At 31.8% G+C, this 26,606-nt stretch overlaps 2 protein-coding genes across 3 annotated transcripts; one reads left to right on the forward strand and one right to left on the reverse strand.

Moving 5' to 3' along the window:
• Positions 1 to 1,313: 1,313 nt before the first annotated feature.
• On the reverse strand, positions 1,314 to 18,816 carry LOC127723336 (ubiquinol-cytochrome-c reductase complex assembly factor 1-like). The gene is made up of 9 exons (XM_052229908.1): positions 18,739 to 18,816; positions 14,338 to 14,430; positions 11,425 to 11,505; positions 7,777 to 7,849; positions 6,898 to 6,955; positions 5,951 to 6,059; positions 5,218 to 5,298; positions 3,458 to 3,571; positions 1,314 to 1,572 (listed from the first exon to the last, which is right to left on the reverse strand). Exons 1-9 carry the CDS (start codon positions 18,808 to 18,810, stop codon positions 1,489 to 1,491), a joined length of 765 nt encoding a protein of 254 aa, XP_052085868.1. The 5' UTR covers positions 18,811 to 18,816; the 3' UTR covers positions 1,314 to 1,488.
• A 211-nt stretch (positions 18,817 to 19,027) lies between these two features.
• Positions 19,028 to 26,336, forward strand: LOC127723337 (lipid droplet-associated hydrolase-like). Of its 2 annotated transcripts, none has more exons than XM_052229910.1 (4): positions 19,028 to 19,183; positions 22,453 to 22,581; positions 23,936 to 24,073; positions 25,376 to 26,336. In XM_052229910.1, exons 2-4 carry the CDS (start codon positions 22,470 to 22,472, stop codon positions 26,050 to 26,052), a joined length of 927 nt encoding a protein of 308 aa, XP_052085870.1. In that variant the 5' UTR covers positions 19,028 to 19,183; positions 22,453 to 22,469; the 3' UTR covers positions 26,053 to 26,336. The 2 variants fall into 2 exon arrangements, with proteins under 2 accessions (XP_052085870.1, XP_052085869.1); XM_052229909.1 differs by having other exon boundaries at positions 19,028 to 19,173.
• The last annotated feature ends 270 nt before the right edge of the window (positions 26,337 to 26,606 follow it).

A 26,606-nucleotide genomic window follows, 5' to 3' on the forward strand; every position in this document is an offset into this window, starting at 1 on the left:
TTTTCAAAATACTTTGTGAGCCTGACTTTTTCGAAATATTTTGTGATTGACTCCTTAGACATTTTGCAAGGTCAGCATGTGAAATTTAGCCCACCAATTAAAATATTTATAAATATCTTTTTAATTGCCAATTACACTTTCAGTCAAATGTTTTGATATTTTCTATCTCTAATTTATTTTTAAAACAGTTCAACATAAATTTCTTCAAATATATTTCATATGAAAAGGTTTAATAACAGCGTATTAGATTTTAGCGAGAGAAATTTATGTATCACTGAAAAATTATTCCACCAGGGTTTTCGATATCATAAACTAGTAAAAAAATTTACTAAATTTTATCATAGGTATAAGGACATCATTCGTAAATATAACTCAACATGCAGACATCTTATACGTTCAGGTATTTCACATCCAATCTTTTATGGTAATATTCTTTACAAAGCCCAAAAATGTCAGTATTCACCTCAAAAGCTAACAAAACCTTTAAACAGACTTATTAAGAAGGGATATAGTTACGATACTGTTGTCAGTTCATTAAAGATTGCATATTTTGGCTTTAATATTGATTCACTTATAGGGTCTTTGCATCGGAATTAAACACATTTATTCTAAAACCAGTTGTTGGCATGATACAGGTTATGTTCTTCTCATATATTTTATGATGGTATGATATTAAACCCCTAATGGGAGGGATTGTACCTGATTTTCATATGATGAAGACATAATCTTTCAATCAGTTTAATTGAGGTCTAGAGCTGGCATGTCAGTAACTGCTAGTAGTCCTTTGTTCATTTATGTATTATTGTATTATTGTCATTTTGTTTATTTTCTTTTGTTTCCTATTCTGACATCGGACTCGGACTTCTCTTAAACTGAGTTTTACTGTGCATACTGTTGTACGTTTGTTTTTTCTACATTGGCTAGAGGTATAGGGGGAGGGTTGAGATCTCAAAAAACATGTTTAACCCCGCCTGCATTTTTGCGCCTCTCCCAAATCAGGAGCCTCTGGCCTTTGTTAGTCTTGTATCATTTTTAATTTTAGTTTCTTGTGTATAATTTGGAGTTTAGTATGACGTCCATTATCACTGAACTAGTATACATATTTGTTTAGGGGCCAGCTGAAGGACGCATCTGGGTGCGGGAGTTTCTCGCTGCATTGAAGACCCATTGGTGGCCTTCGGCTGTTGTCTGCTCTATAGTCGAGTTGTTGTCTCTTTGACACATTCCCCATTTCCATTCTCAATTTTATTGAGATATCTTTTTCTACCAAAAAATTTTATTTTTTAACTGCTTTTATCTTAATAAAAACAGGCAAATCTATGTATCTTTATTTTTTCACAATAGTGATATACTGTCTACTGAAAAAGAGGTAAAATTGTGGGTTTTTTTTTTAAACAACAACATCCTTAAGTCTGTATTCCACTGAGGAAAGGTAACAATTGTCTGGATGTCTAGTCCTTGAACTTAGGTATCTTGCCTTGAATAATCTCATTGTTCTTCAAAAGGCAGAAGTTTTATCATTCCCGATCCCAATATGTGGCTGCTACTATTTTCCTCTTCTAGATATTTAATCTGAAATGTATAATATTATTCAATTTTAAGACATATTTTCTCATGGAGTTTACCTGATTTTGTAGATGGTTATTAGTTATACTTTGTAATTACATGTGATTTATTAATAAAACTTTTGTTCTCAAGATTTAGATTTCATTTCAATTATTTACATTACTGTGGACTCATAATTATTTGTTAGAAATAAATTTTCAGGGATACAGGGGAACCATGAATTAAAAAGTTCAACGTTTTATAAATTATCTACGGAATATATGCATACTTTAGCAAAACCATGAAATCTACTATCCATGAAGATGCAAGTTTTCCACCATCCACGAAAATTGGTACCCATGAAAATATATGAATCAACAGTACATGAATCAGAAATAAATGGAAAATGTGTCCCCATGGACACAGATGATGCCCCCGCTTGCATACAACATTATAAAGAGACATAACTCAAAAACAATAAAAGTGACGGTACCCAAATTTGTACTAGATCTGAGTTTTGTGGTAATAAGTATTGTGTATAGGTTTCATAATGTTTGGTTGGGGCAAACTTAAGTTACAGAACGGAAACTAAAAATTTTGCAATTTTTCGATTTATAAAGGGGCATAACTCGATAATGGTTAAAGTGACACCACCAAAATTGAACTTGATCTGTGTTTTGTGGTAATGAGCATTGTGTATAAGTTTCATAACATTTGGTTTAGGCAAACTCAAGTAAGAAAACGGAAACCAATTATGGGACGTACGGATGTACGTACGTACAGACGGACTAGGGAAAAACTTAATGCCCCCTCCGCTACGGCGGGGTCATAAAAATATGTTATTGACATAATATCACACTCGACATGTGTGTTTTAAATTCAGTCTTCAGTAAAAGGTTCACTAAATGTGAACAAGATGACCTCTAAAATCCACACGACATGATTTTTAACATACCTTCCTTAATATCCCTATAAATAAATTTAAAAAGAAAAAAGAAAATAATGCTTTAACTTCCTCACGCAAAGTAGACGGTAGGTGAAATTTAGGATTATTTGTATGTCACTTTTTAAGCTCCTTAAACATTGTTTAATATTATATAAATAGCACATAGCTGAGAGGGTGATAGAGCAGATTGTTACCCCGAGAAAACATTGTCAACTGAGGCGAAGCCAAGGTTGACAATGTCTTTTCGAAGGGTAACAATTTGCTCTATCACCCTCTCAGATATGTGTTATTTAATTTATTATACTGTATGTTCTGTTATTACTGTCGATTAAATTTCAAATTCAAAGTAATAAACTATGACGTCTTGTACATAACAACCATCCGTATTTAATAAAGCGAACACTTGATCAAGCGTCTCCTTGAAGGGTAATAGAGTATTTGCCATAGGATAGAGTCGTATTTAATAAAGCGCACACTTGATCAAGCGTCTCTGTGAAGGGTAATAGAGTATTTACCATAGAATAGAGTAAATAAACACCCTCGTATAAGCCAATCAAAATATTGCATTTTTATGTGAAGTATTATAATAAAGAATAGTACATCCTAAGCTTTCAATGTTTTAAGCTTGTATGTTCCTGATTAAGATAAATCCTGGAAAGTACTTCAGACACACCAAATGTATAGTGTTATTTTCAAATTTAACATGGGAACAGTCTTAATGATTTTTTTCCCCTTAAAATGATGACTTAATTGTATACTTTTTTACACGGTATCAAAGTATAATTATCTGTAACTTATAGAAACCTACGGGAATTTTTGCATCATACTTTCAGGTCCATGGAATTTTTTTGGGAATAAATTAACAGCATCCTACTTTTAGCTCAGAGAGAGTTTCCTGTCACACCATTAACAATGAACATTCTTAATTTATTTGAGTGTACAGCATTAATGCAATTAAGTTCTAACCTGTTTTCTTATATATCCTATACACTGTAATAACTTTTCAGGATCTATATCTTTCTTACTGTACAACATGTTCCATACTGCACTAGCCAATTCTTTGTCAGTTCCCATGATTCCCTGAAAAAAATGGAATATTTTTACACTCTGGTTAACCCCCTTTAGCTATAGCTAACAGCTTAAGCTCACTTTTTACAAATGGTCGGGTCAGAATGCTTAAGGTCTCAAAATCTGACAGACAGTTGACATGTCAGACAAATTTTGGTTCCTTCAGACATATTATGCAAGGTATTTGAATTCATAGTTTATAGCGAAACGCACTATTCTTTGCACAGTTTGACTAGAACTATGTAAATCAGAACACACACATAAACTCTGGTATATAATTGTCTCATTTGCCGTCATAGTCATATTTGTTTTATCTTTTATATTTTTCATGAGTTAAGCTGTTGGTTTTCTTGTTTGAATTATTCAACATTTTGTCATGTCAGAACCTTTTATATTCTTTTATTTGTCTTTATTAATTTTACTTTTACTGTTAAGTCTGTTTTTTGTGATATCCATTTGACGTGACTCTGTACTTATGTATCCCGTCATACTTTGAATGACAAAATTATTTTACTTTATTAATATTACTTTTACTGTTAAGTCTGTTTTTTGTGATATACATTTGATGTGACTCTGTACTGATGTATCCCGTCATACTTTGAATGACAAAATTATTTTATATCTACCTGTGTGGTTTCAAACAGGTGATTCTACGCCAGTACTTAAAACCTTCCATCCTTTATGGGTGGATTTTACATAGATAAATAAAATCATATAATAAAAAAGCAAAATGAGGATGTTAAATTTGATGTATGCCTTTTTGTGCTTCTTTGTTACATTTGTTTGTTTTTATAGTGATTAAGATGATTACACAATGTTGACTGATGTACCCCTATTTTTGACATTTTTACCTATTGTGTCTGTTTGTTTATTCACGCATCGTTGTCAATATAATGGAATTTGATGCGACTGTCATACAAGTGAGAGGTTTAGCTAGCTATAAAACCAGGTTCAATCCATCATTTTCTACATAAGAAAATGGCTGTACCAAGTCAGGTATTTGACAGTTGTTTTCCATTCGTTTGATGTGTTTGAAATTTTGATTTTACCATTTGATTACGGACTTTCCTTTTTGAATTTTCCTCGGAGTTCAGTATTTTTGTGATTTTACTTTTTATACATATAGCTGACAGTAAGATATGGTACTTGCTCATTGTTGAATGAACTATAGTTGCTCACATCCATATTATTTGGACTCTTGTAGGTATTTATCTCATTGGCAGTCATACCACATCTCCTTAGTTTTACTCTGATTAGAACATGCTAAAAATTGTGGTTGCTGTATGTGGTTGAGATATTATCTCTAAGGCATATTTTTTCTTTTTTTCTTTTTATTTATCTTTATGATCAACTGAGAGGTGGAAGGACCTTTTGTCTAGAATTCAGGATTAAGTTCTTTAATTGGCCGGAATTCGTTGGGAATTCCAGATTAAATTTTATCATGATGCAGGAATGAACACATTATTTTCATGGTAATTTGGGATTTGGCATATATTTTCTTGAAAATTCAGCATGAAACCCCCCTCCTACCCCCTCATTAACCACTTACTTGTTGTAGATGTGGGAGATATTGGTATGACTAAAAAGAGATGTGGGGTATGTGTCAATGAGACAGCAACCCAGCGACACAAAAATACAAAAGACAAGTGTATAGTTACCTCTTCATATGTCAACAAAGCTGTATAGAAATGGTCGTTGAGTTTATATAAAGCTTGTTTTCTTCCTGCCATACCATGTTCCTATATAAAAGATAATATTAACTTTATTCATAAGCATTACAGCTGATAAAATATAAAAGACAGAAATTATCCTGTAAACATAATTCAACCATCAGTATGATGTCCGAAACATTAATGTTTGCCTTGATGATAGGCTATGTATCATAAAACAAAATGCTAATACTGCAATGCTTACCATTACATGTACAATTGTCTGTTTTATTGGTTATATTTGATCATGCCATAACTATTTAATGTAAATGTGTTTGCACAAATAAATATTGTCTATTGTTCCAACAAAAATAATGGCTGGATGATTAAACTTTTAAAAATGGAGCAAAGACTCAAATGACCAGGTTTAACAGACAGTTCCTTAAACAGTGGAGCATTGTCTTCAATTAATATTTAAAAATATATTGCAAAATAAAATGCATAAAATTGGGAAATAAATTTAAACAAGTTTTTCTTAAATTTCAATGATTTTGGTTGAAAACTGTAGGAGTAGTTGATACCTTCTTTAAAATTTAAAGTAAATTTTGCTGACAAATGATCAAGTTCCATGGTCTGGAAAAAAAGGACAAACATAACATTTGGGCCAGGTGAACAACAAATGACATATGGCTTTTTGGTCTTTTGGACAAACAACATAAACATATATTCCCTTCAGACTAACCTTTATATTTCTACTTCGTACATCCACATCTGACCACATAGCTTTGACTAAACCATTCCTTGCATGTCTGCCTTCCTCTCCTTCTTTTGCTAACCTATACATTATCATCCTACAAAATGAGGCATACACCACACTTAAAAGTACCATTGAAAGTTAATTATCTGATTATGTGGGTTTATATTTGTATTTTGAACTCACTCCCAAAGTAAGATTGAAAGATTTTTTAATGTCAATAATCTCTTGACAAATGTTCAGGTGCGGATTGAGACGGGTGCTCACCTAGCGACTGTCCCCTATCCCTTAAAAAAGAAAAAAAAAAGAAATTTAAAGGTAAAAAGCCAAAATTTTGTTAAGATATGAATATGGCCTTTTAACTCCATATTCTTCAGAGCGTCCCTCCAACATTAAATCTGGATCCTCGTCTGATGTGCTACCAAGTACTACCATATATCTGGTTATTTTTTCATATACCGGTAGGTTCTTCTGCTGAATCTGCTGATAAACCCTTCTTACAAATTGCACAAATTTAACAATGGACACAAAAAATATAAGTAACCAAATTAATAATGGAAAATTTTCAATATGTACTGTTATTTGTGAAAATGATAAATTTAACCAGACATAAAATTGGTAGACCTACTGTGTAAGTAAAAAGTAAATAAATAAAAACAAAGCACCCATTAAAAATTGAAAATAAAAAAGACTATCAAACAAGTTCTTTTTCATGACTTAATCATGTTAATAATACAAAGACATTTAGCTTTTATCCACTTTTCCAACATTTCTTAAAAGAAAAGACAATGATTTAAACTGCATTTAATTTTTTTTTTAATCGGAAAATATAAAACTACATGTATTTGAATTGACCAATGACTGAAGAGTGATCATATTAGTAGTATTTGGAAAATTAATAAATAAAGAATATGGTTGTTATGGTAACTACCTACCATACATGTAATTCTGCTACCAAATACCATGAGTTAAATGTATCTGGTAAACCAATTTCTGAAAACAAAATCCAAAATAAAAATCATGTTAAAATACAAGTCATAGAAAAAACAACCAGATTTAAATAAAAATCAACTTTCAAAATATTGTCCTTTTTCCATCAAAAAAGAAAAAAATAGTGCTCAAATCCTTTTCATGTTGCATTTTTCAAATATTTTCTAATATTTCAACTAGAACAAATTTTCTAGGTCTACATTTAATATTTCAAAACAAAACTGTATGTACAGTTTAAAAAGAATTTTACCAGCAATTTGTTTAATTCCCTTTACAACTGTAAGGCTGTTAAATGAAAAATAAAATAAGCTTTGTTCTGTAAATGTCATCTTTTTTAGATAATATATAAATTCAATTTTCAATGATTATGCATCATGTTCAAAAGAGAAATCACTGTTTTCTTACTAAATTTACTAAACATGCACAAGTACATGTATTAGAACGTGTATTTCTTTAAAAATAAGAGTTTAACTTTATAAAACTTGTGTTGGGTATGTGGCAAAATATGCAAGTTTTCAAACACGGTCCCTGGGTCTTGCTTATCAAAATGTTTAAACTATAGGTTAAACTTATCAAGAGGCTCTATCTAAGTTATCAAGTAAATATGTCATCTTTACTGTATCAAACTTTAAACAATAGGTCTTTTACACAAAATTAATGTTCCTTAATCTTTAGGCAGTAAACCTTTTACATCAAATCTGAGTAAATAAACAGATTCTCTTTATTCTAAGGTTACGGGAGATACATGTTCTTCATGCTTAAAACAAACTGTTTATATTTTTCTTTGCATGCCACTAATAAAAATAAGTGTTTGATATACCTACCTTCCATTAAATCTATGCTGTTGATTTGTTTACGATACAGAAAATACAGGTTAGTGCCACTGACCATTAAATGCTAAAAGAATAAATATTTTTATTTAATATCAGGTATACCGTGGATTCATTATTATTTCTTGGTTCCAATTTTGTGGTTTTTGTAGGTAAAGCTGAACCATAGATTTAAGAACAAATTTCCTTAGACTTGTATGCAGACTTTGGCACAACCACGAAATCAAGTATCCACGGAAATACAATTTTTTTTCAATCCAAGAACATTGGTACCCATGATAATAAATGAATCCACAGTATTATAAATAAATATTAACACAGAGATAAGTCCCAACTGTGTAACATTGTCACAAACTTTATAATGTTGACATCACCAAAATTAGCCTGCCGAAGTTTTTTTTTGAAAAGATCTCAAATAGAGGTTTTAGATAAAATTGAGAATGGAAATGGGGAATGTGTCAAAGAGACAACAACCCGACCATAGAACAGACAACAGCAGAAGGTCACCAACAGGTCTTCAATGCAGCGAGAAATTCCCGCACCCGGAGGCGTCCTTCAATTGGCCCCTAAACAAATATATATACTAGTTCAGTGATAATGAACGCCATACTAAACTCCAAATTGTACACAAGAAACTAAAATTAAAAATAATACAAGACTAACAAAGGCTAGAGGCTCCTGACTTGGGACAGGCTCAAAAATGCGGCGGGGTTAAACATGTTTATGAGATCTCAACCCTCCCCCTATACCTCTAGCCAATGTAGAAAAGTAAACGCATAACAATACGCACATTAAAATTCAGTTCAAGAGAAGTCCGAGTCTGATGTCAGAAGATGTAACCAAAGAAAATAAACAAAATGACAATGATACATAAATAACAACAGACTACTAGCAGTTAACTGACATGCCAGCTCCAGACTTCAATTAAACTGATTGAAAGATTATGTCTTCATCATATGAATATCAGGCACAATCCTTCCCATTAGGGGTTTAGTATCATACCATCATAACATATATGAGAAGAACATAACCCGTGTCATGCCAACAACTGGTTTTTAAATAAATGTGTTTAGTTCCGATGCAAAGACCCTATAAGTGAATCAATATTAACGCCAAAATACGCAATCTTTAATGACCTGACAACAGTATCGTAACTATATCCCTTCTTAATAAGTCTATTTAAAGGTTTTGTTAGCTTCAGAGGTGAATACTGACATTTTTGTGCTTTCTAAAGAATATTTCCATAAAAAATTGGATGTGAAATACCTAGAGAACATTTCAAGGATGTGATACCCTGACTTGATGTTTATGATAAATCTTTACAACAGAAAAATCTTAATTCAGTAGAGTCCAAGTTATAGTAAATTGGTGATCTCACAAAATGAAATATCATAAAATTTCACATATAAACTTAAGTATGTAAAACTTTAACCAAAAGTTGAAAAACATAATGGATCAATCTCTTTTATTTTCTTGAAATATGATAAAATGAAAATCCATAATACTAACGAACATTTGTATAGAATGTACACAAAATCAGTGAAAAAGTACTTTTAAATTATCATGAAAATCATTTCAAAATAAATGGGGAATGTGTCCATTGGACACAGATGATGCCCCCGCTTGCATATCATATAAAGTTATAAAGGGACATAACTGAAGAACGGTAAAAGTGATGCTACCCAAATTTGTACTTGATCTGAAATTTGTGTTAATAAGTATTGTGTATAAGTTTCATAACATTTGGTTGAGGCACACTTAAGTTAAAGAACGGAAACGAAAAATTCAGCAATTTTTTTATTTGTAAAGGGGCATAACTCTAGAACGGTTAAAGTGACACCACCAAAATTCAAACTTGATCTGTGTTTTGTGGTAGTCAGCATTGTGTATACGTTTCATAATATTTAGTCATGTTAGTTGAGGGAAACTAAAGTTAGAGAACGGAAAAGAAAAATTCAGCAATTTTTCCATTTGTAAAGGGGCATAACTCTAGAACAGTTAAAGTGACGCCACCAAAATTCAATCTTGATCTGTGTTTTGTGGTAATAAGCATTTTGTATAAGTTTCATAACATTTGGTCGAGGCAAACTAAAGTTAGAGAACGGAAATTAAATTCAATCTTGATCTGTGTTTTGTGGTAATAAGCATTTTGTATAAGTTTCATAACATTTGGTCGAGGCAAACTAAAGTTAGAGAACGGAAATTAACTTTGGGACGTATGGACTGTACAGATGGACAAGGGTAAAACTTAATGCCCCCTCTGCTACGGCAGGGGCATAAAAACTAATTCATCAGTTTACTTATGAAATTATATGTTGTTGTTGCTATGAAATAAGTTTATGTTTTTATTAAACAATAATTAAAACAAGAGGCTGTCGAGTGACAGCAAACCAGATTTTCCTGCAGTTGAGCAAGTATGGACACAAAATTTAAGCTTAAAACAGCTCTGAATTTGGATTGTGATTGAATATTTAAAATAGATTATTATCTTATAGTAATGAAAATGATATTTGCAAATCTGAACCCCAAACAGGATCATGTAAAAATTAAACATTAACACAACAAAAATAAAATACCACATAACAACTACAGGTGACATCTACCTTCATAACACACATGCCTAAAAAAAAATAGCTATAAAGAAATTTTGCTATCATGTGTTCATGGAATAAGTTTGAGTTATTTCCCTTTGAACAGAAATATGGTTTAACATAGTACTCTAACATTAGATATGATTAATAGTTCTCTAAAATTAGATATGATGTAACACAATGTATATCTATTTTCAAATTATATTCAAATATATAGTTCCAAATGTTTTTTCTTTCATTTTTCACAAACTAATACAGATCTGCAACTTATCTATGATCAATGTCAACAACTTTAAATGTAATGAAATATATCCTATAATAAAAATTAATTATTAACTAATTAAATTACAGGAGTTCACTTCATAAAAAAAAAATATATATATATAGCATTCAGAAAATTAGTTTATAAAGAATAACAAACAAACCTACCACAAAATTCTTCAAACAATTTACCAAAGAAAAGAAAAAAAAATCCAATATGTCATTTATCATTACGTTTAATACAATGTCTTTTAAAAATCTTTAAAAAATAAGTTATTTCCCTTTGTACAGAAATGGATTAATTCATCAAAAATTGAATTCTTGGGAAAGGGCTATAACTGAACAACGAGAAAAGCTAAAATTGTGAAAATTGAACTTGACCTTCATTTAGTCACAAGAAATAACATATCTAAATTTGAAAAAAATTCTTCATAACGTTTTCATGTAAATGAACGGACACTGTTTGGCAGCCCGCCACCCGCTGTACATCCCTAAATCAATAACTGATTTTTACTTCGAAAATCCGGTTGAAAATTAGAGATAAATATGATATTTTATTGATTTTGTTTTAAAACATGTGGCATTGTCTATTTACAATGTTTACTGTAACTTGACCTTAAAGGACCTGGGTAATCTAATTATATGGATGACATATTGTTTAATTGCAAATTCAACAATACTTCAAAATAAAAATTCTTCCAAAAAATCTGCTTTATCTAATAAAAATGTATGCAAATTAATTTGTATTTGATGTTATTGGAACTGCAGAGCTTCTACAAAAATACTATACCTTTTTGCTGTATTTCAATTTTCCTCTACCATATAATAACTTTTCTCTGAGTCTTGTAATAAAAGATCGAGACTGAAGATTCTGAAATATGTAATGACAAATTCATTCTTATGTTTATCATTATGCATCTCACTTAAATCTGTCACTGCTAGCATTTTTTTTATTTTTTTAAGAAAATGGATGAAGTGACAAAATGATTTGCCTAAAAGTAAAACCATGTCCAAACAAAACAAGATTGCTTCTCTAAAGCAAAATGTTCCCTGCTGCTATGTAAATGAGGAATCAAATTGAATGTATAGTATGGCGACTTGTACAGCAGGAATATAAATAATATAACAGTATAATAAAGTGTATTTTGAGTTTTTGTATTAATTGCCCGCAAGTTGATTGGGATTGTCAGCATTTCTACCAAAGGTCGGTGGTTCTCTCTGGGTACTCCAGCTTCCTCCACCAATAACAAGAGGCTCGAGAGAGCCTGATATCGCTCACCTGTAATTTCAGTTTCAGGCATTTGACTTATTTGTAGATCTTACTTTGCTGAACAATTTTGTCATTTACACTTTCTCTCTTTCTATAATAATATTAAAGATAATACATAACCCAAAACTGTAAAATTTCCTAAAAATTAACTATTTCTGGACAGTAACCCAACAATAAGTTGTCCTATTGGTCTGAAGATTACTTGACAGGTAGATCTAAACCTGTTCAACACTTTCACCTATGTCAGTTTTGCTCTAACTGCTTTAGTTTTTGAGATGAAAGCCAAAAACTTCATTTGACCCCTATGTTCTATTTCTAGAACTGCCGCCATGTTTTTAAATGGATCAAATCCCTGAATACAATCTATAAACTAGATATCATAAGAAACATGCAGTTAAAAGTTTGTTAGTATTTGGCCAAGTAGTTTCAGAGAAGAAGATTTTTGAAAAAGTAATTAGATTTTCACAAAAAATGTTAAAAAAAAACGTTTTAAGGGCAATAACTCCTTAAGGGGTCAATTGACTATTTTCATCATGTTGACTTATTTGTACATCTTACTTAGCTGAACATTTATTGCCATTTATTCTTTTTCTCTATCTATTATAATTGAAAATAATCAAAAACAATAAAATTTGATAAAAAGACTATTTCCAACAGTAACCCAACAATGGGCTGTCAAACTTGTCTGAAAATTTCATAACAGATAGATCATGAATTTTATCACTTTAACTCCCTTTCACTTTTGATCTAACTGCTGTAGTTTTTGAGATATAAGCCAAAAACTGCTTTTGTCCCCTATGTTCTATTTTTAGCAATGGCGGCCATGTTTGCTGATGGATCAAAACTTTGGATACAATTTATAAACTAGATACCCTAAGGAACATTCAGTTTAAGTTTGGAAGTATTTTTTCATGAAAAAGTAATAAGACTTGCATGAAAAAATGTAAAAAATAAACGTTTCAAGGGCAATAACTCCTTAAGGACTCAATTGATTATTTTGATCATTTGACTTATTTGTAGATCCTACTTAGCTGAACATTTTTGCCATTTACACTTTCTCTCTATCTATTATAATATTAAAGATAATAACCCTATAATAGTTCGTCCAATAGGTCTGAAAATTTCATAGCAGATAGATCTTGACTAATTCATCACTTAAACTCCATGTCACTTTTGCTCTTACATCTATAGTTTTTGAGATAAAAGCCAAAAACTGCATTTGACCCCATTGTTCTATTTTTAGCCATGGCGGCCATGTTTGATAATGGATCAAAACTTCAGATACAATTTATAGACCAGTTACCCTAAGGAACATTAAGTTAAAGTTTAGAAGTATTAGGCCCAGTAGTTTCAGAGGAGAAGATTTTTAAATGTTAGCAAACATGATGAACAAATTGTGTAAAATTGTCTTTAAAGGGCAATAACTCCTTAAGGGGTCACTTGACACTTTTGGTCATATAAAACTTTTTGACCTTTTTGGGCCAGGTGAGCTAAAAACTGACCACCACCAAATAGCCAGCAGTGCTGAAAGTGCCATCAAACACCAATAAATCAATTGAAATTTATTTCAGCCAACAGGACTAAAGCCAGCACTATGCCTGAGAGACTTGTTAAATTTATGGAAACCGTTATTGAAATTTCTGTAATATAACTTTGAGAGATGCTTGAATCCATGAGAAATTTCATACTTAAAAGTAAGTTATAAATCTTTTCAATATCTTGCTCCGACAGATATTGCAGTGTTGAAATAACCACTATTTTTCTTTTTTTTATTTAAACTTTATTTTCCATGTTACTTAACAGTGCAAAAATTAGAAAATAAATCAAATGGCAGGAATACCCATGAAACAAAACAATAAATAATACAAGATGCTGTTAAGTGACTTCTTAGTAATATCTTATAGGTTAAATGTGTCAATAAAAATTCTTTTTGGAACTGACGTATGATGTAACAATCAAAAATCTATGAAGACAAATTAGTGTTACAGATTTCAATTCAATAAAAACTAGACAACATGCTAGATGTCATCTGTTGAAATGGAGGGAAAAAATGGCTGGTGAATACCTGGTTTTTACATAGATCTGTGAGAACGAAACAGAAAAAGAAAAGGCAGGCCAGTCTATTCGTACATTTACCCCATTTGAACTGGTCCTCTCTTAGGTCACTACAGGGTATTGTTAATTTAGAAATGTCGGTGTGCATTTATTATAACAACTGTTCAAAGTAGACAGAAATGTGACATTTTAAATTATTACAATGTTGGTTATAAATAATACTAACAAAATTAAAATGTAAATTTTACATCTATTTTTTGCAAAACCCTTACCAGTCACCATTTTTGCAATAAAAACAAAACAATTTTTTTGGAATTTACAGTATTCTAAAGAGGCTTGAATATGTATATATATTCATATATCTGTGCAAGTACTTACTGAATAAACTGGACATCTACACTGATGATTTGGGAATGTTTGGTCTAGTGGTCTTGAAAGTGGACTAATGATAGTAGGAAAGTATCTACTTAACTGAAAAAGAAAGAAAATTAACCTATTAGGTAATCAAATTAGATGTAAAGTAAACATGTAAGTGTTGTAACAATTAGGTCACATGATCAACTATCTATCTTTGATTTAGCTAAATACTGGAAATAGTCAATTATATTTTCAATGATCAAACAATTTACACTTTCGTATTTTTTTGTCATATTCTGCAGTTTTAATCATCATCTTTTAAAGACAATCTCATGCAGCTTACAACAAGAATGTGTCCATAGTACGCGATGCCCCACTCGCACTATCATTTTCTATGTTCAGTGGACCGTGAAACTGGGGTCAAAACACTAATTTGGCAATAAAATTAGAAAGATCATATCATAGGGAACATGTGTACTAAGTTTCAAGTTGATTGGACTTCAACTTCATCAAAAACTACTTTGACCAAAAACTTTAAATTGAAGCGGGATAGACGGACAAACGAACGGACTCACAGACCAAAAAACATAAGGCCCCTCTACTACCGTAGGTGGGGCATAAAAATTATCAAAACTTCCTGCTGTGCTAGTCTTAACATAAATTTTAACATTATATTGCAGTCAGTGCCAGCCAATACTACTTAGGAATGAAGAAAGTCACAGTTCACTAATACAGTATAAATTTATATTGTCTTTATCTATACAGTCTGTAAATCTCTGGGGCAGAATACATGCAACATCCCTAGTGTTGATTTTGTCAACCAGGCTTGATATGTAGTATGGGTTTCACTTATTGTTATAGGCCGTACTGTGACCTACCCCAGATATATATATTATTGTTTACTTCTTTGTCTTTTGGTCTGTGGTGGAGAGTTGTCTCACTGGCAATCATACCACATTTTATTAAAATACTGTATTGAACCTTGGTCTACCATTAGGAACCAACAAATTTTCAATGTACATTTTCATAATATCATGTTTGAAGACTATTTTCATGATCTTGATAATGCATTCAGGACAACTAGGGTTAAAATAATGCAGTTCACACCTGAACTTTGTATTGTTGCAGGTAGGAATCTAAAACCCCTAACACAAGTATTTTTACATATTCATTACTACTAATGGGTGTTTAAGGGCATACGATACAGTTACAGGGGAGGTAATGACATCGTTAATGTAAAATGTTAAACTGTGACATATCGGGAAAAGATGCATGTTTCGACTGATTTTTATCATTCAGACTGATTTACAAAAATGGATTTAACTTGAAAAAGAGTTCATGAACCCCTCTTTTTTAAAATGGCATTTGGCTTGAATATGCATGAAGATTATTTTTGCCAACTTGTATTCGAACAAATCACCAACATGACCAATGAAACTTTTTTAAATTAGATTTTACTGTGACTTAACTGTAAGTGTTGCTTTCCACCTATTGCAACTTATTCAAAATTCTGACCAAATTGCAATTTGTTTTATAAAACCAAACTTTTCAACTGGTCAGAAATTTGAACAAACTGCTGTAGAAAACCACAGTCAAGTTGTGAAAGTGCAAGGTGATAAAATAAAGCATACTTACTATCCTATAAGACTTTAATTCCACTTCAAAGTTATTATGAAAAATCATTCTAACAGTTTGTATAGAAATTTTATTGTTATTGTCATGCTAAAGGTGATAGATAGTAAATTTGAATTGCTATAAAAATGTCCAAACTAAGCTTTCATACAATTTTTCTTTCAAAAAGTCTTCTATACTCATAAGAATCAGACACCATTTGAATTAAAACATCTTATATTCAGTAAAATGTATGTGCAGCTGTGTATGTGAAATAACAATACGTTGTTAGGAAATTTCCATGGGAGATAACCTAAAACATTATTCTTTTGAATATAGAAGACTTTTCAAAGAAAAATTGATTATCTCCCATGGAAATTTCCTAACAACCTATTGTTATCAATTTATCAATTTTTCTTTCGTGGGATCAAAACTTTATCTCTAAATATCTGAGGGTCTCGCACGGTCAGAAACATTATCAGTCATCTTTTACTGCTGCCAAATTCCAAAAGAAACTTCTCACTGGCTATTAGAATAGAAGAAATCTCAGTACATGAATTGGCAAAAAATCTAAGAACATAGCAGATCTAAGCAATTAAACAACAACTGGAACAGTATCTTTAGAACCAACAACAATACCTATGAACAAGAGTCATGCACCATTTGGTAAGGCTATAAACCAATCCATAGACATTTTCAAAGCTACAAAGGTGGATATCAAACTTATAGAACCTGAATTCACATATAAAACTGGTGCAGATATTTAAATAATGCTGATGAGAGCACCAAGCTATTGGAGTCGACTAGGTAGTTCAAAGAGCAGAACAGCAGAGCAAACTATCGAAATTAAACAGGTTGTAAAGGACTTACTAGGAGACAGCACAGACTCAACAGTAGTGGCATTCACTGACGGCTCTTGTCAGGGTAACCCAGATCCATGTGGGGGGGGTTTAGGGGGAGGGGGTGGTAGTCTATTCTAATAATAGCCAAGGCGTCAGCTTAAAGAGGCCAGAAGCTAGCATAGAATCAATACCACTTGCCAAACTTGTAGCTATCCTAATGGTTCTGGAGCACTGCATTACAACAATTAAGGACCAGTTCTCTGAAGTCAAAATACTATCAGATAGCCAGACTGCTGTAGGCATCTTGACTCTAAATTGGAAATCTTCAAACTACATTGATAAAATAACAGACATTAGAGAAAGCTTGGGGACACTCTTGAGACACGGCATACTAACAACCCTATCTTGGATTCCAGGCCATGATAATATAGCTGGGAATGAGACCAGTTGGCCAAAGATGCTGCAAAGGAGGCCTCATCACTAAATGACCAATTTAATGTCATAACTATGTCAGATGTAAGAAGTGCAGTCAAGATGTCTACAAAACTAAAATGGCAAAGTACATGGACAATTAGTGAAACTGGGTGACAACTTTTCGATCTAGTACCTATCATGCCTATTGTTGGGAGGAATGTACAACTTGACACACCAAACACCCAAATAGGAAGAATATTGTCAGAATTGAGAACAGGCTACAGCAGATTGAATATTAAAATACAGAAACCAAATAGGTCAATCCCTCACGCCATATTGTGAATGCAGAAAAGAAGAAACAACAGAACACTTCTTAATATACTGCCAAGACACCAACAGGAAAGAGAAGACATGATCAGATCATGAAGATAGCTGGAAATACTGAAAATTCCAACAGACATATATGTACGATTAATATTGTCACCTATGAAGCAACAGCTCAAATTGTAGGGGAATATATAACTAGATCAAGGCGATTTCAAGAACTGGCAAGTCCTGAATCCCTATCCTGTGCCTAAACAAATACTCTAAAGTACTGTGAGAAATTACCATGAGCAACAGGGTACTATAGAGGAAAAATTAGTACAGACTAACAGAGAGACAAGTTGTGTCAATTTTGACATTAGGATCAGGATCAAGATACTTTAATTCTTGAGAAATAAGAAGTGATAGGAATGTGCTAATTTTTTCGGGGAAGTTCCTGTCCATACATAATGCTTGATAATGATAAACACATCTTGCCGAAATGATAAATCATGCAACTGTATGGTAATGGTGGTAACTTTGTTTACTTGTTAATTATACTACTTATATGGGGAAATTGGTTAATATTAGTATTATATATAGTTTCGTAACTCTGTCTCCCGAGACCGGCCATGTAATTATTCTTGTCGAGACTTCCTGTTTCTTGCACGTGCCTGACATCCCGGCCGGGCTTGTTGTCCCTAGGAACTATAAGTATGATGTCACTCACCAGGTTCTGGGCAGTCTACAGCTTAGGATTTGAAATGAGCAGACGCTCATACTTTGGCTTGCAGATATATATGGAACCTCTATTTATACAACAAGTAGACTAGCTGCCACTTATCATGCTTATACTATATTTATTGTATGTAAACTTGTGTTCTGAAACCATATATGTCTATAAAATAAACGTCTTGTTTATATACGTAGTTACTTGTCCAATATCCCAGAACTTGGGTCGACAACGGGAAGACAACGAAGTCAGAAGGAAAACTCATTCCCATTACACATTATAAGCTGACGGTCAGATTTAGGCCGTACATAATGTTAGTGTAGCGATAGGTAAACACAACAGGTGGCCAGTTTACATAATGATTTCATTGTTTTCATGTAAGTCTAGATAATCATGATATCTGCTAAACTGTCCCCTGTCCCAAGACCAAGGGCATGTAGTATAATCAAATATTACACAACTGTCCAAGTTTCTACACCTGTTAAAATACCTACGATTAGAAAATACAACTTTACATACCTGTCGGCTAACAGTAAACTGTAAAACGGGATTTCTGATTGAGAAAACAAATAACTGCCTTATAGAATTCATGTTGCATAAAGACTAAAGTCATTGCATAAAATAACTATACTCTCTAGTGTGGAGGTTCCCGGAAAAAGTACCGGTTTCGTCGCTCACACCTGTGAAAATAATAAGAATTTTAGAAACATATTTGTTGGTGTTATTATTATTTGACGATTTTAAGAACTTGTAAAAACTACTTATTAAGGACATATATTGCAAGTACTTCAATTTTATTAAATTTAATACGATTTTTCAATGATAGATGCGATTTAAACTTTGACCAGTTCGTTTTCCAAATTCTGATTCTCCTGGAACAGACAGGGACTGTAGAGAACAACCAAGCAATGAAATCAGATTTGCCTTTACTCGTTCAACTGTAACGTGATTTAGGTAACAGATAGTTAGTCAATCTTAAGACTTAAAAAATTATGTACCTTTAAGAATTTGTTATGCCATGATAATCATTGTAAAATTGTTGTATTTTGTGTATATGCTCCTTGAGGGGCCATGATTGGATAATAAATCTTGAATCTTGTAGATTCGACAGTATAAAAAAAAAAAGGCACTGGCTATGATTACTTTGAAACGTAACAATAACAAAAAAGTTATTGTTACGTTGGACACTAATTGACGGAATGCTAGGTTAGGTTAGGTTAGGTTAGGAACCCATTAATTATGAATGTTACAATATGTGTGTCTACGGTTACGTTGCGTTATTGTTACGTTAGATTTAATATTAGGAAGGCGTTACCTGTGAAAGGGGACGAAGTCTGTATACATTATTTTTTTTAATTCAAGCATATTTTAACTTTAGAATCTGTTGATAAGAAACGGAAATACGGAAACGTTTCCGACATTGGTCCTGTTGTTGGGGATTTTAGTTGTTACGTGATTTTCAATATAAACAAAGAAACGCGATTATTAGGTTACGTTTTTTTTTCCTATCAAAGAATTATCAAAAACAACAAAGGACACTGGAAGAAAGAAAGAGATGTCTGCGCAAATGCGGGAAAATAAAAAAGTTAGAAAATTAAAAGTTAACGATTTTGCAGTTCATTAGTAGATTGATTTTTTTTATTGATTTTTCTACTGTAATTGGGGACTTCGTCCCCATATTAAACTTTTAATTCACTTTAGGTTACATGTATGTTGCTGAATTCTCTGATAGGCTTGATAATTATTATTAACTATTATTATTATTATTATTATTCAACAAGTAATGTTTATTTAATTTTTTAAGTATTAATTGTTTTAATGTTCTTCAAGATCATACTACCAGTCAGGGGTACTACTTGTACAAGTAATTTTTATTTACTTGAAGAAGTAAATATTAATATACTTATATAAGTAAATTTGTAGGATACTTATACAAGTGTATTTTATTTACTTGTATAGGTAAAAAAAAAAATGGGCTTAGTTATGTCCCTTAAACATTCAGATTTTTTTACTTATACAAGTAAAAAGTCATCCTATCTTCTTTTCATGAATTCTTAGGACTTCTTTGCTCTAATAGAATTTTTGATTGTCTGTCCTTTGCAGATGTCTTTACTAATCATTTAAGTGTAATTTCATGGACAATGAAAATCTCATTTGTCTGTTATCTTCAGAACACTGCTCATTTACAAGCCCCCCCCCCAAATATACTTAAGATCTTTGCGCAATCAGTTTCTTTGTTGAATTAATGAGATGAAACATTGAACTCTAATCAAAAATTATGAGCTAACCTGAGAAAAATTGTTTTAGGCATGTTTTTACATCTCAAAACTTGAGAATTTTTGTGGGATTGTAAAAAAAATTTACTTATACAAGTAAATTTTTGAGAAAATTAAGGGTAGATTATTCAAACATTATAATTAACTTATATAAGTATATTTTATTTACTTCTTCAAGTAAATAAAGATTACTTGTACAAGTAGTACCCCTGACTGACTACAGTTTAGTAGTTCCAATAGTATGTAATAGAAGAAAAGTGTTCACTTTTATGTATTTTTAACTGCGCACACTTACCCATATTACTGTCATTATACTTTGAACAATGGGCGAAGTTATTCCATTACCAAATTTTCTTTGGGTTAAAAATTAAAAAGTTTGGATGCGTTTTAATAAAAAAAGAAAGATTCAAATTTTATACAGTTATATGTATGCGTGTATTTTAGAAAATTTAGATTTCTTTTCATCTTCTTTTATTTCAATCTTTTTCTGCAACAGAAAATACAAAAAGGTTAAAGACGCCGATTAAGTAGTTTTGAGTTGATCACCAATGGAAGTCTTAATCCCTGCTTTATACACAACCAAGCTCATTAATGTATGATTACGGTTAATTATTTTAAAAACATTTTAACCAATTTTTCATAAACTGTAACAATGTATCACTAATTATTTATCATGGTTATCAAAGATGATCTTAGGTAAGCACTCCTGGAAAAAGAATGTCATAAATTAATACACAGCTGATACAGTGGTCAGTGACTGGAAATTTAATTACATGTGTATCATGTGTATTGTCAGATTAACTCCTCCATTCATTTAAATCCCCAAGTTCATGTTTTGACATATGTGTAAGAGTTTGAGATAAATAATGAATTTTTAATGCTTTTGTTAACCATTGGACCATAAATTTTGTGCGAGTCAACCGAAATTTCGACTCGTCCAATTTTGACTCACTTCCACTGGAAAACTTTGACTCATCTGAAATTTCAAGTCAACCGAGTTCGAGACAACGAGAGTAAACTGTATATTACATACATATGGGACATGCTATATTACTATCCCCAGCATATATTGAAATGCATCAAGGTAAACATACATTGTTTAACACAAAGTAACCATAGACACAAATATTATTGTTACGTTCGTAATTAATCGGTTTCTAACCCAATGATGCATTCCTGCATTTAGTGTCTAACGTAACAATTACTGTTTTGATATTGTTATGTTTTCAACTTTAGCTTAGCCAGTGCCATAAAAAATGAAAAGAAGATGTAGTACGATTGCCAAATTATGAGACAACTCTCCACCAAAGACCGTTTCCATATAAATCTGATGTCTTGAAAGACTATTTAATTTGTTTGCTGTGACACCTTTCTGCTGCAGACGTCACAGCAAAAAATTTAAATAGCCTTTCAAGATGTCACAATTATTTGGACTACCAAAGACCAAATGACATAGAAAATAACAACTATAGGTCACTGTATGGCCTTCAACAATGAGCAAAATCCATCCCACATATATTTGACATAGTAATCTATAAATGGTCCTGAAATGACAAATTATTAAATGTAAAACAATTCAAACGAGAAAACTAACAAACCTAATGGCCTGATTTATATTAAACAAATAAACAAAAGACGAAAAACAAATATGCTATACAGCAACAAAAGACAGATAGTCATGACAGTCAAGGGAAGAATCTTTAACTCTGAGATAATGAATACCATCATTTCATTAGCACTACTACTTTGCTGTGAGTAAAGTTGTAGTGTGTCTTGAATTAATCAACCATTCATGTGATCTCTACCATTATGTCTGAAGCTGAACCCTTAAAACTTGTTTTCAAGATTTAATTGAGAATATTGATACTATAGTTGATTTATTTTTACTCAGAAATTTTTTAAACTGTTCGTAACAAACAAAAATTTCCTTAAGACATACATTCCTGTGAATTTTCAGATTTAAAAGTATACAGAATGGAAGATATACATAGAAAAAGTGAACTTGTGCATATACTTGGTATGCCAACACACATTCTGAAGTATGGAACTATAGGACAGTCAGGAGTTATATTTCTCATTATACCAGGTAACATAGCAGAACTATTTCTATGTAAGTTGCAACAGTACACATGGTTTTACTGGTGCCTTTTTATTGGTTGCTGTCTCAAAGACATCTCTTTACATGTTACATCTCCTTTTATTCATAGAGAAAAAAACCAAACACATCAACAATCTTAAATACCATGAGGTTTTCACCCCAATAATTTATAAATTTTGACTATTTTTAGTCCTATTTCTTAACCTCCTGAACTTGAAATACAGACGCCAACATGGTCAAAGGGCTAAAATTAAAACTTCAAATGCACAAGTTCTAGGCTGAAAGGAAAACAGTTCTGTCTGTGGCAGTTTTTTGGAAGACACAGATGTTTTAGATTTTTAGGCGATTTTTTACGAATGGCGGAGGCCCTATAGTGATCAGTCTGTCCGTCCGTCCGTAACAAATTGTGTCCGCTCTATATCTAGAGAACCGTTATGATTTCAAAGATTATACTTGACATGTATATTAACCAACACCAGAGGGTGTGTCATAATGTATGTGCAACTTCCTAGGTCAAAGGTCAAGGTCAAAAACTTTGTTTTTAGTTGACAACCCCATGTCCAATGATAAAGATACAAATTTTTTACCACACATTATTCACAGCGGGGCCCACAGAGATGGCTCCCATCTCAATGATATCTAGTTGTTCCAAAGTTGTTCCAAATCTTTAAACATGTTAAAAGAAAATAATGAACAATGCGTAGTTATATTTCTGCAATTTCAGATTTTGTTTACCTCAAACAGCTCTGTATTGTTTGTGTTAAAAAAAAAGGGCAGTTAACTCCTCAAAAATTGCTATTTTTCTCTGATTTCAATTTACAAACACTACTAAGATAAGAACAAGCATAAAATCTAGTTTAAGTTGATCATGTTGATAGAGCATGCATTAATTACAAAATCACAGCCCATTGGGTAACATCTTAAAGTATGAAACACCCTTAAAGCCAATTGGGATTAGAAATACACATCAATAGTTGCTTAGTTGCTTAAATTTTGTCATCTTTAAAAATGTTGTTATTTAAAGATGCCTTCGTCTTGCATACTAAGTTATAAAAAATGAAGACACTGATAATACTTTTTGCATACATCATATACAAAGCACATAAAGAAAATGCAAGGTGATTCAGTTGACATATCTTCCATCAAACTGTTATTTTGTTGACTAGCATATTAAAAATTCAGCTCAGCATGTTAGTCTTATACAAAGCATAATTAATATCATTAACCTGTTTTTGTCCAGAATATTCATTTAACTTTAAACAGCCATTCATTAATTTTCCACTGGACATTAATCAGCCATTCCTCATCATCATCACCAAAATTCTCTATGATTTTTTTTTAGGAAATCCTGGTATAGCTGAGTATTATGATGAGTTTATGAGAGTTCTCTATCAGAATAGTAAATATACCATCCCAGTCTGGACTATTTCTCATGCAGGACATGTGTCAATACCAAAATCTGCAGATAACTTAGCTATAGGTAGGTTCAGTCTGGGAATATAAAAAAATATAGAAGATATGAAAGGATGGCAATAGCAGTTCTGCCAACTTTTAATAATGCAAATGCGTGAGATTTGGCCAAAATCGTAAAGATCAAAGAGAAAAAACAATAGATCAAAGGAAAATGCCGCCAGATAATCATGAAAATGCGTAAGTCTCACGCTAAATGCATGAGACTTGGCAGCCCTGCTGAATAGATATTGAAGAAAGACAAATAGCATCAAAAAGAAAAAAGATGAAAAGAAAAATAATAGACCTGGCACATATAGTTATTCATGTTAATCAATAACATGTATCATCAGATTCATTTATCAGTGACGGAGGTCGAGGATTAGATCCCTAAAGACTTGAAAATTGTTATTTGTTGCTTCTTCGACAATCACACAGCATTTAGAAATATGAACAGAGACTTGTCCCCTCAGTGTCAGAATTGTTTGTCCTGGTAGGGTGACATGTCTTCCTGCAGACTGTTACATTGTTAACTAGAAATTCCAGAATCTGGTTACACTGGTGTCAGTGACTGAAGCAGGGTTCATATTCATATCTAATTGATAATCATGTTAGTTTTGGTCCTTGTATACATGTAATATTTGCCACTGGATGTTAAAAACCAATCCATCATCATCATTTACCAATTTGTAGATTTAATGAATATCCACCAGGCACCAGAGTTCAAATGACAAAGATATAGCACTGATAGGTTACCGTACAACCTTCAACAATGAGAAGAACCCATACTGTATAGTTAGCTACAAAAGTTTGTTTTTTGGTTGGTTTTTAGTGCAACTTTCAGCAACTGTGGCTATATTATGGCATCCAGTAATATTGCTTGAGGAAGAACAAGTACAGGGAGAAAACCACCTAGATAAAATCAAACAAACCTCGCCACAAGAGGGAGTTCAAACTCACCTTGTTCATTATAGCTCATTAGTGTGTTGAACTCCCTTCTTCTACATTTCAATATTTGGAAGTTCGTTTTGCAAAATTATAGATACTGTAAATTCAGAAACATTTTTAATGTTTTTATTATTGATTTGTGAAAATTGCTTTGGGATAGGTTTCTCCTATAAAAACCAATATTTTAAAATTTTGATATCACTATTTCGTATGCAGCATTTCTTGAAGTTGCAATTATTAATCCAACATTTGTGTCCATTGCCACAGAATTTTTCTGAATTATTATTATTTATCAGAATTTCATCAATAATAATGTTTAACTTTTGTCAAGATTGATAATTCTGAAACTTACACATTGCCTTAATATTATTTTTTCTTTTTGCAGAAAAAGCATCATACAGTGTCTGCTCATTGGAAGGACAAATCAAACACAAGCTTACATTTATAAAAGACAACATTCCAACAAATGTAAAACTTGTTCTGATTGGTCATTCCATTGGATGTTATATGATTTTAAAACTATTAGATGATCTTGATCACCAGGTTTTACGATGTTTCATGTTGTTTCCAACAATAGAAAGAATGGCGGAATCACCAAAAGGACAAGTGGCGACACCTTTACTCAAATATTTAAGATGGCTAGGAGCATTAATTGTGCAAGGACTCTCATATCTTTCACCACATATGCAATTTAGGTTGATTTTATGGTATTTCCGAGGCAAGACTGTTCCAGATTGTATTTATAATGCCTCTATGTCCTTATTCGATTCATTTTGTGTTAGCAATGTTATGTACATGGCAAACATGGAAATGCAGAAAGTGAAAAAACTTGATGAAGATTTGATTAAGAGACATTTGTCGAAAATTAGTTTTTATTATGGTTCTGACGATCACTGGTGTCCAAAGTCTTATTATTATGAATTCAAAAAGAAATTTCCACATGCAGACACTCGTTTATGTACAGATGATCATGACCATGCATTTGTTTTGGAAGGAAGTCAACAAATGGCAGATATTCTTTCATCATGGGTTGAAAGAGACCTGCATAAAATAATTGATTGATTTTAAGGTCTAAGATATCTAATTTATCTACAGATGTATAAATGTGATATGAAAAATCAGTACAAGATATTCTTAATAATATTATTATTTGTGATTGATTTTAAGATTATTCATATTTGCAATAGAACTAGAGAATTTTACCAAGTCATGTATTTAGAAATTTCGTGATTGGGTAGTAAACATTATTATAAAAGTATATAAGAATTTTTAAACTAATCTTGAACCAAAATGCTAGTATTATCTATTATTTTTTTTATAATTTTACAATAAATCTAAGAAAAATTTGCTTTACTTGTAAATTTGGTGGTACTGCTGCTACCATCCCATATTTCTTCCGTACAAAAAACAGTCAAGAGGTCAACAAAATTTCATAACAAATAGAAAAGTGTTTATATCGTAAGTCAAAATCTAAATCACCCATAAGCTAAAAAAAAGTTGTGAATAAATTTAACAGACTATGAAAGATCTGACAATCGCCCACAATTCCCTGTCAATACATTAACATGTTACAAAAAAAACAACCACTGACAAAGCCCTAGATATTTACAATCACA

This window comes from Mytilus californianus, unplaced genomic scaffold (genome assembly GCF_021869535.1).
Source record: "Mytilus californianus isolate M0D057914Y unplaced genomic scaffold, xbMytCali1.0.p SCAF_13, whole genome shotgun sequence".
In the NCBI taxonomy this organism is placed as follows: Eukaryota; Metazoa; Mollusca; class Bivalvia; order Mytilida; family Mytilidae; genus Mytilus; species Mytilus californianus.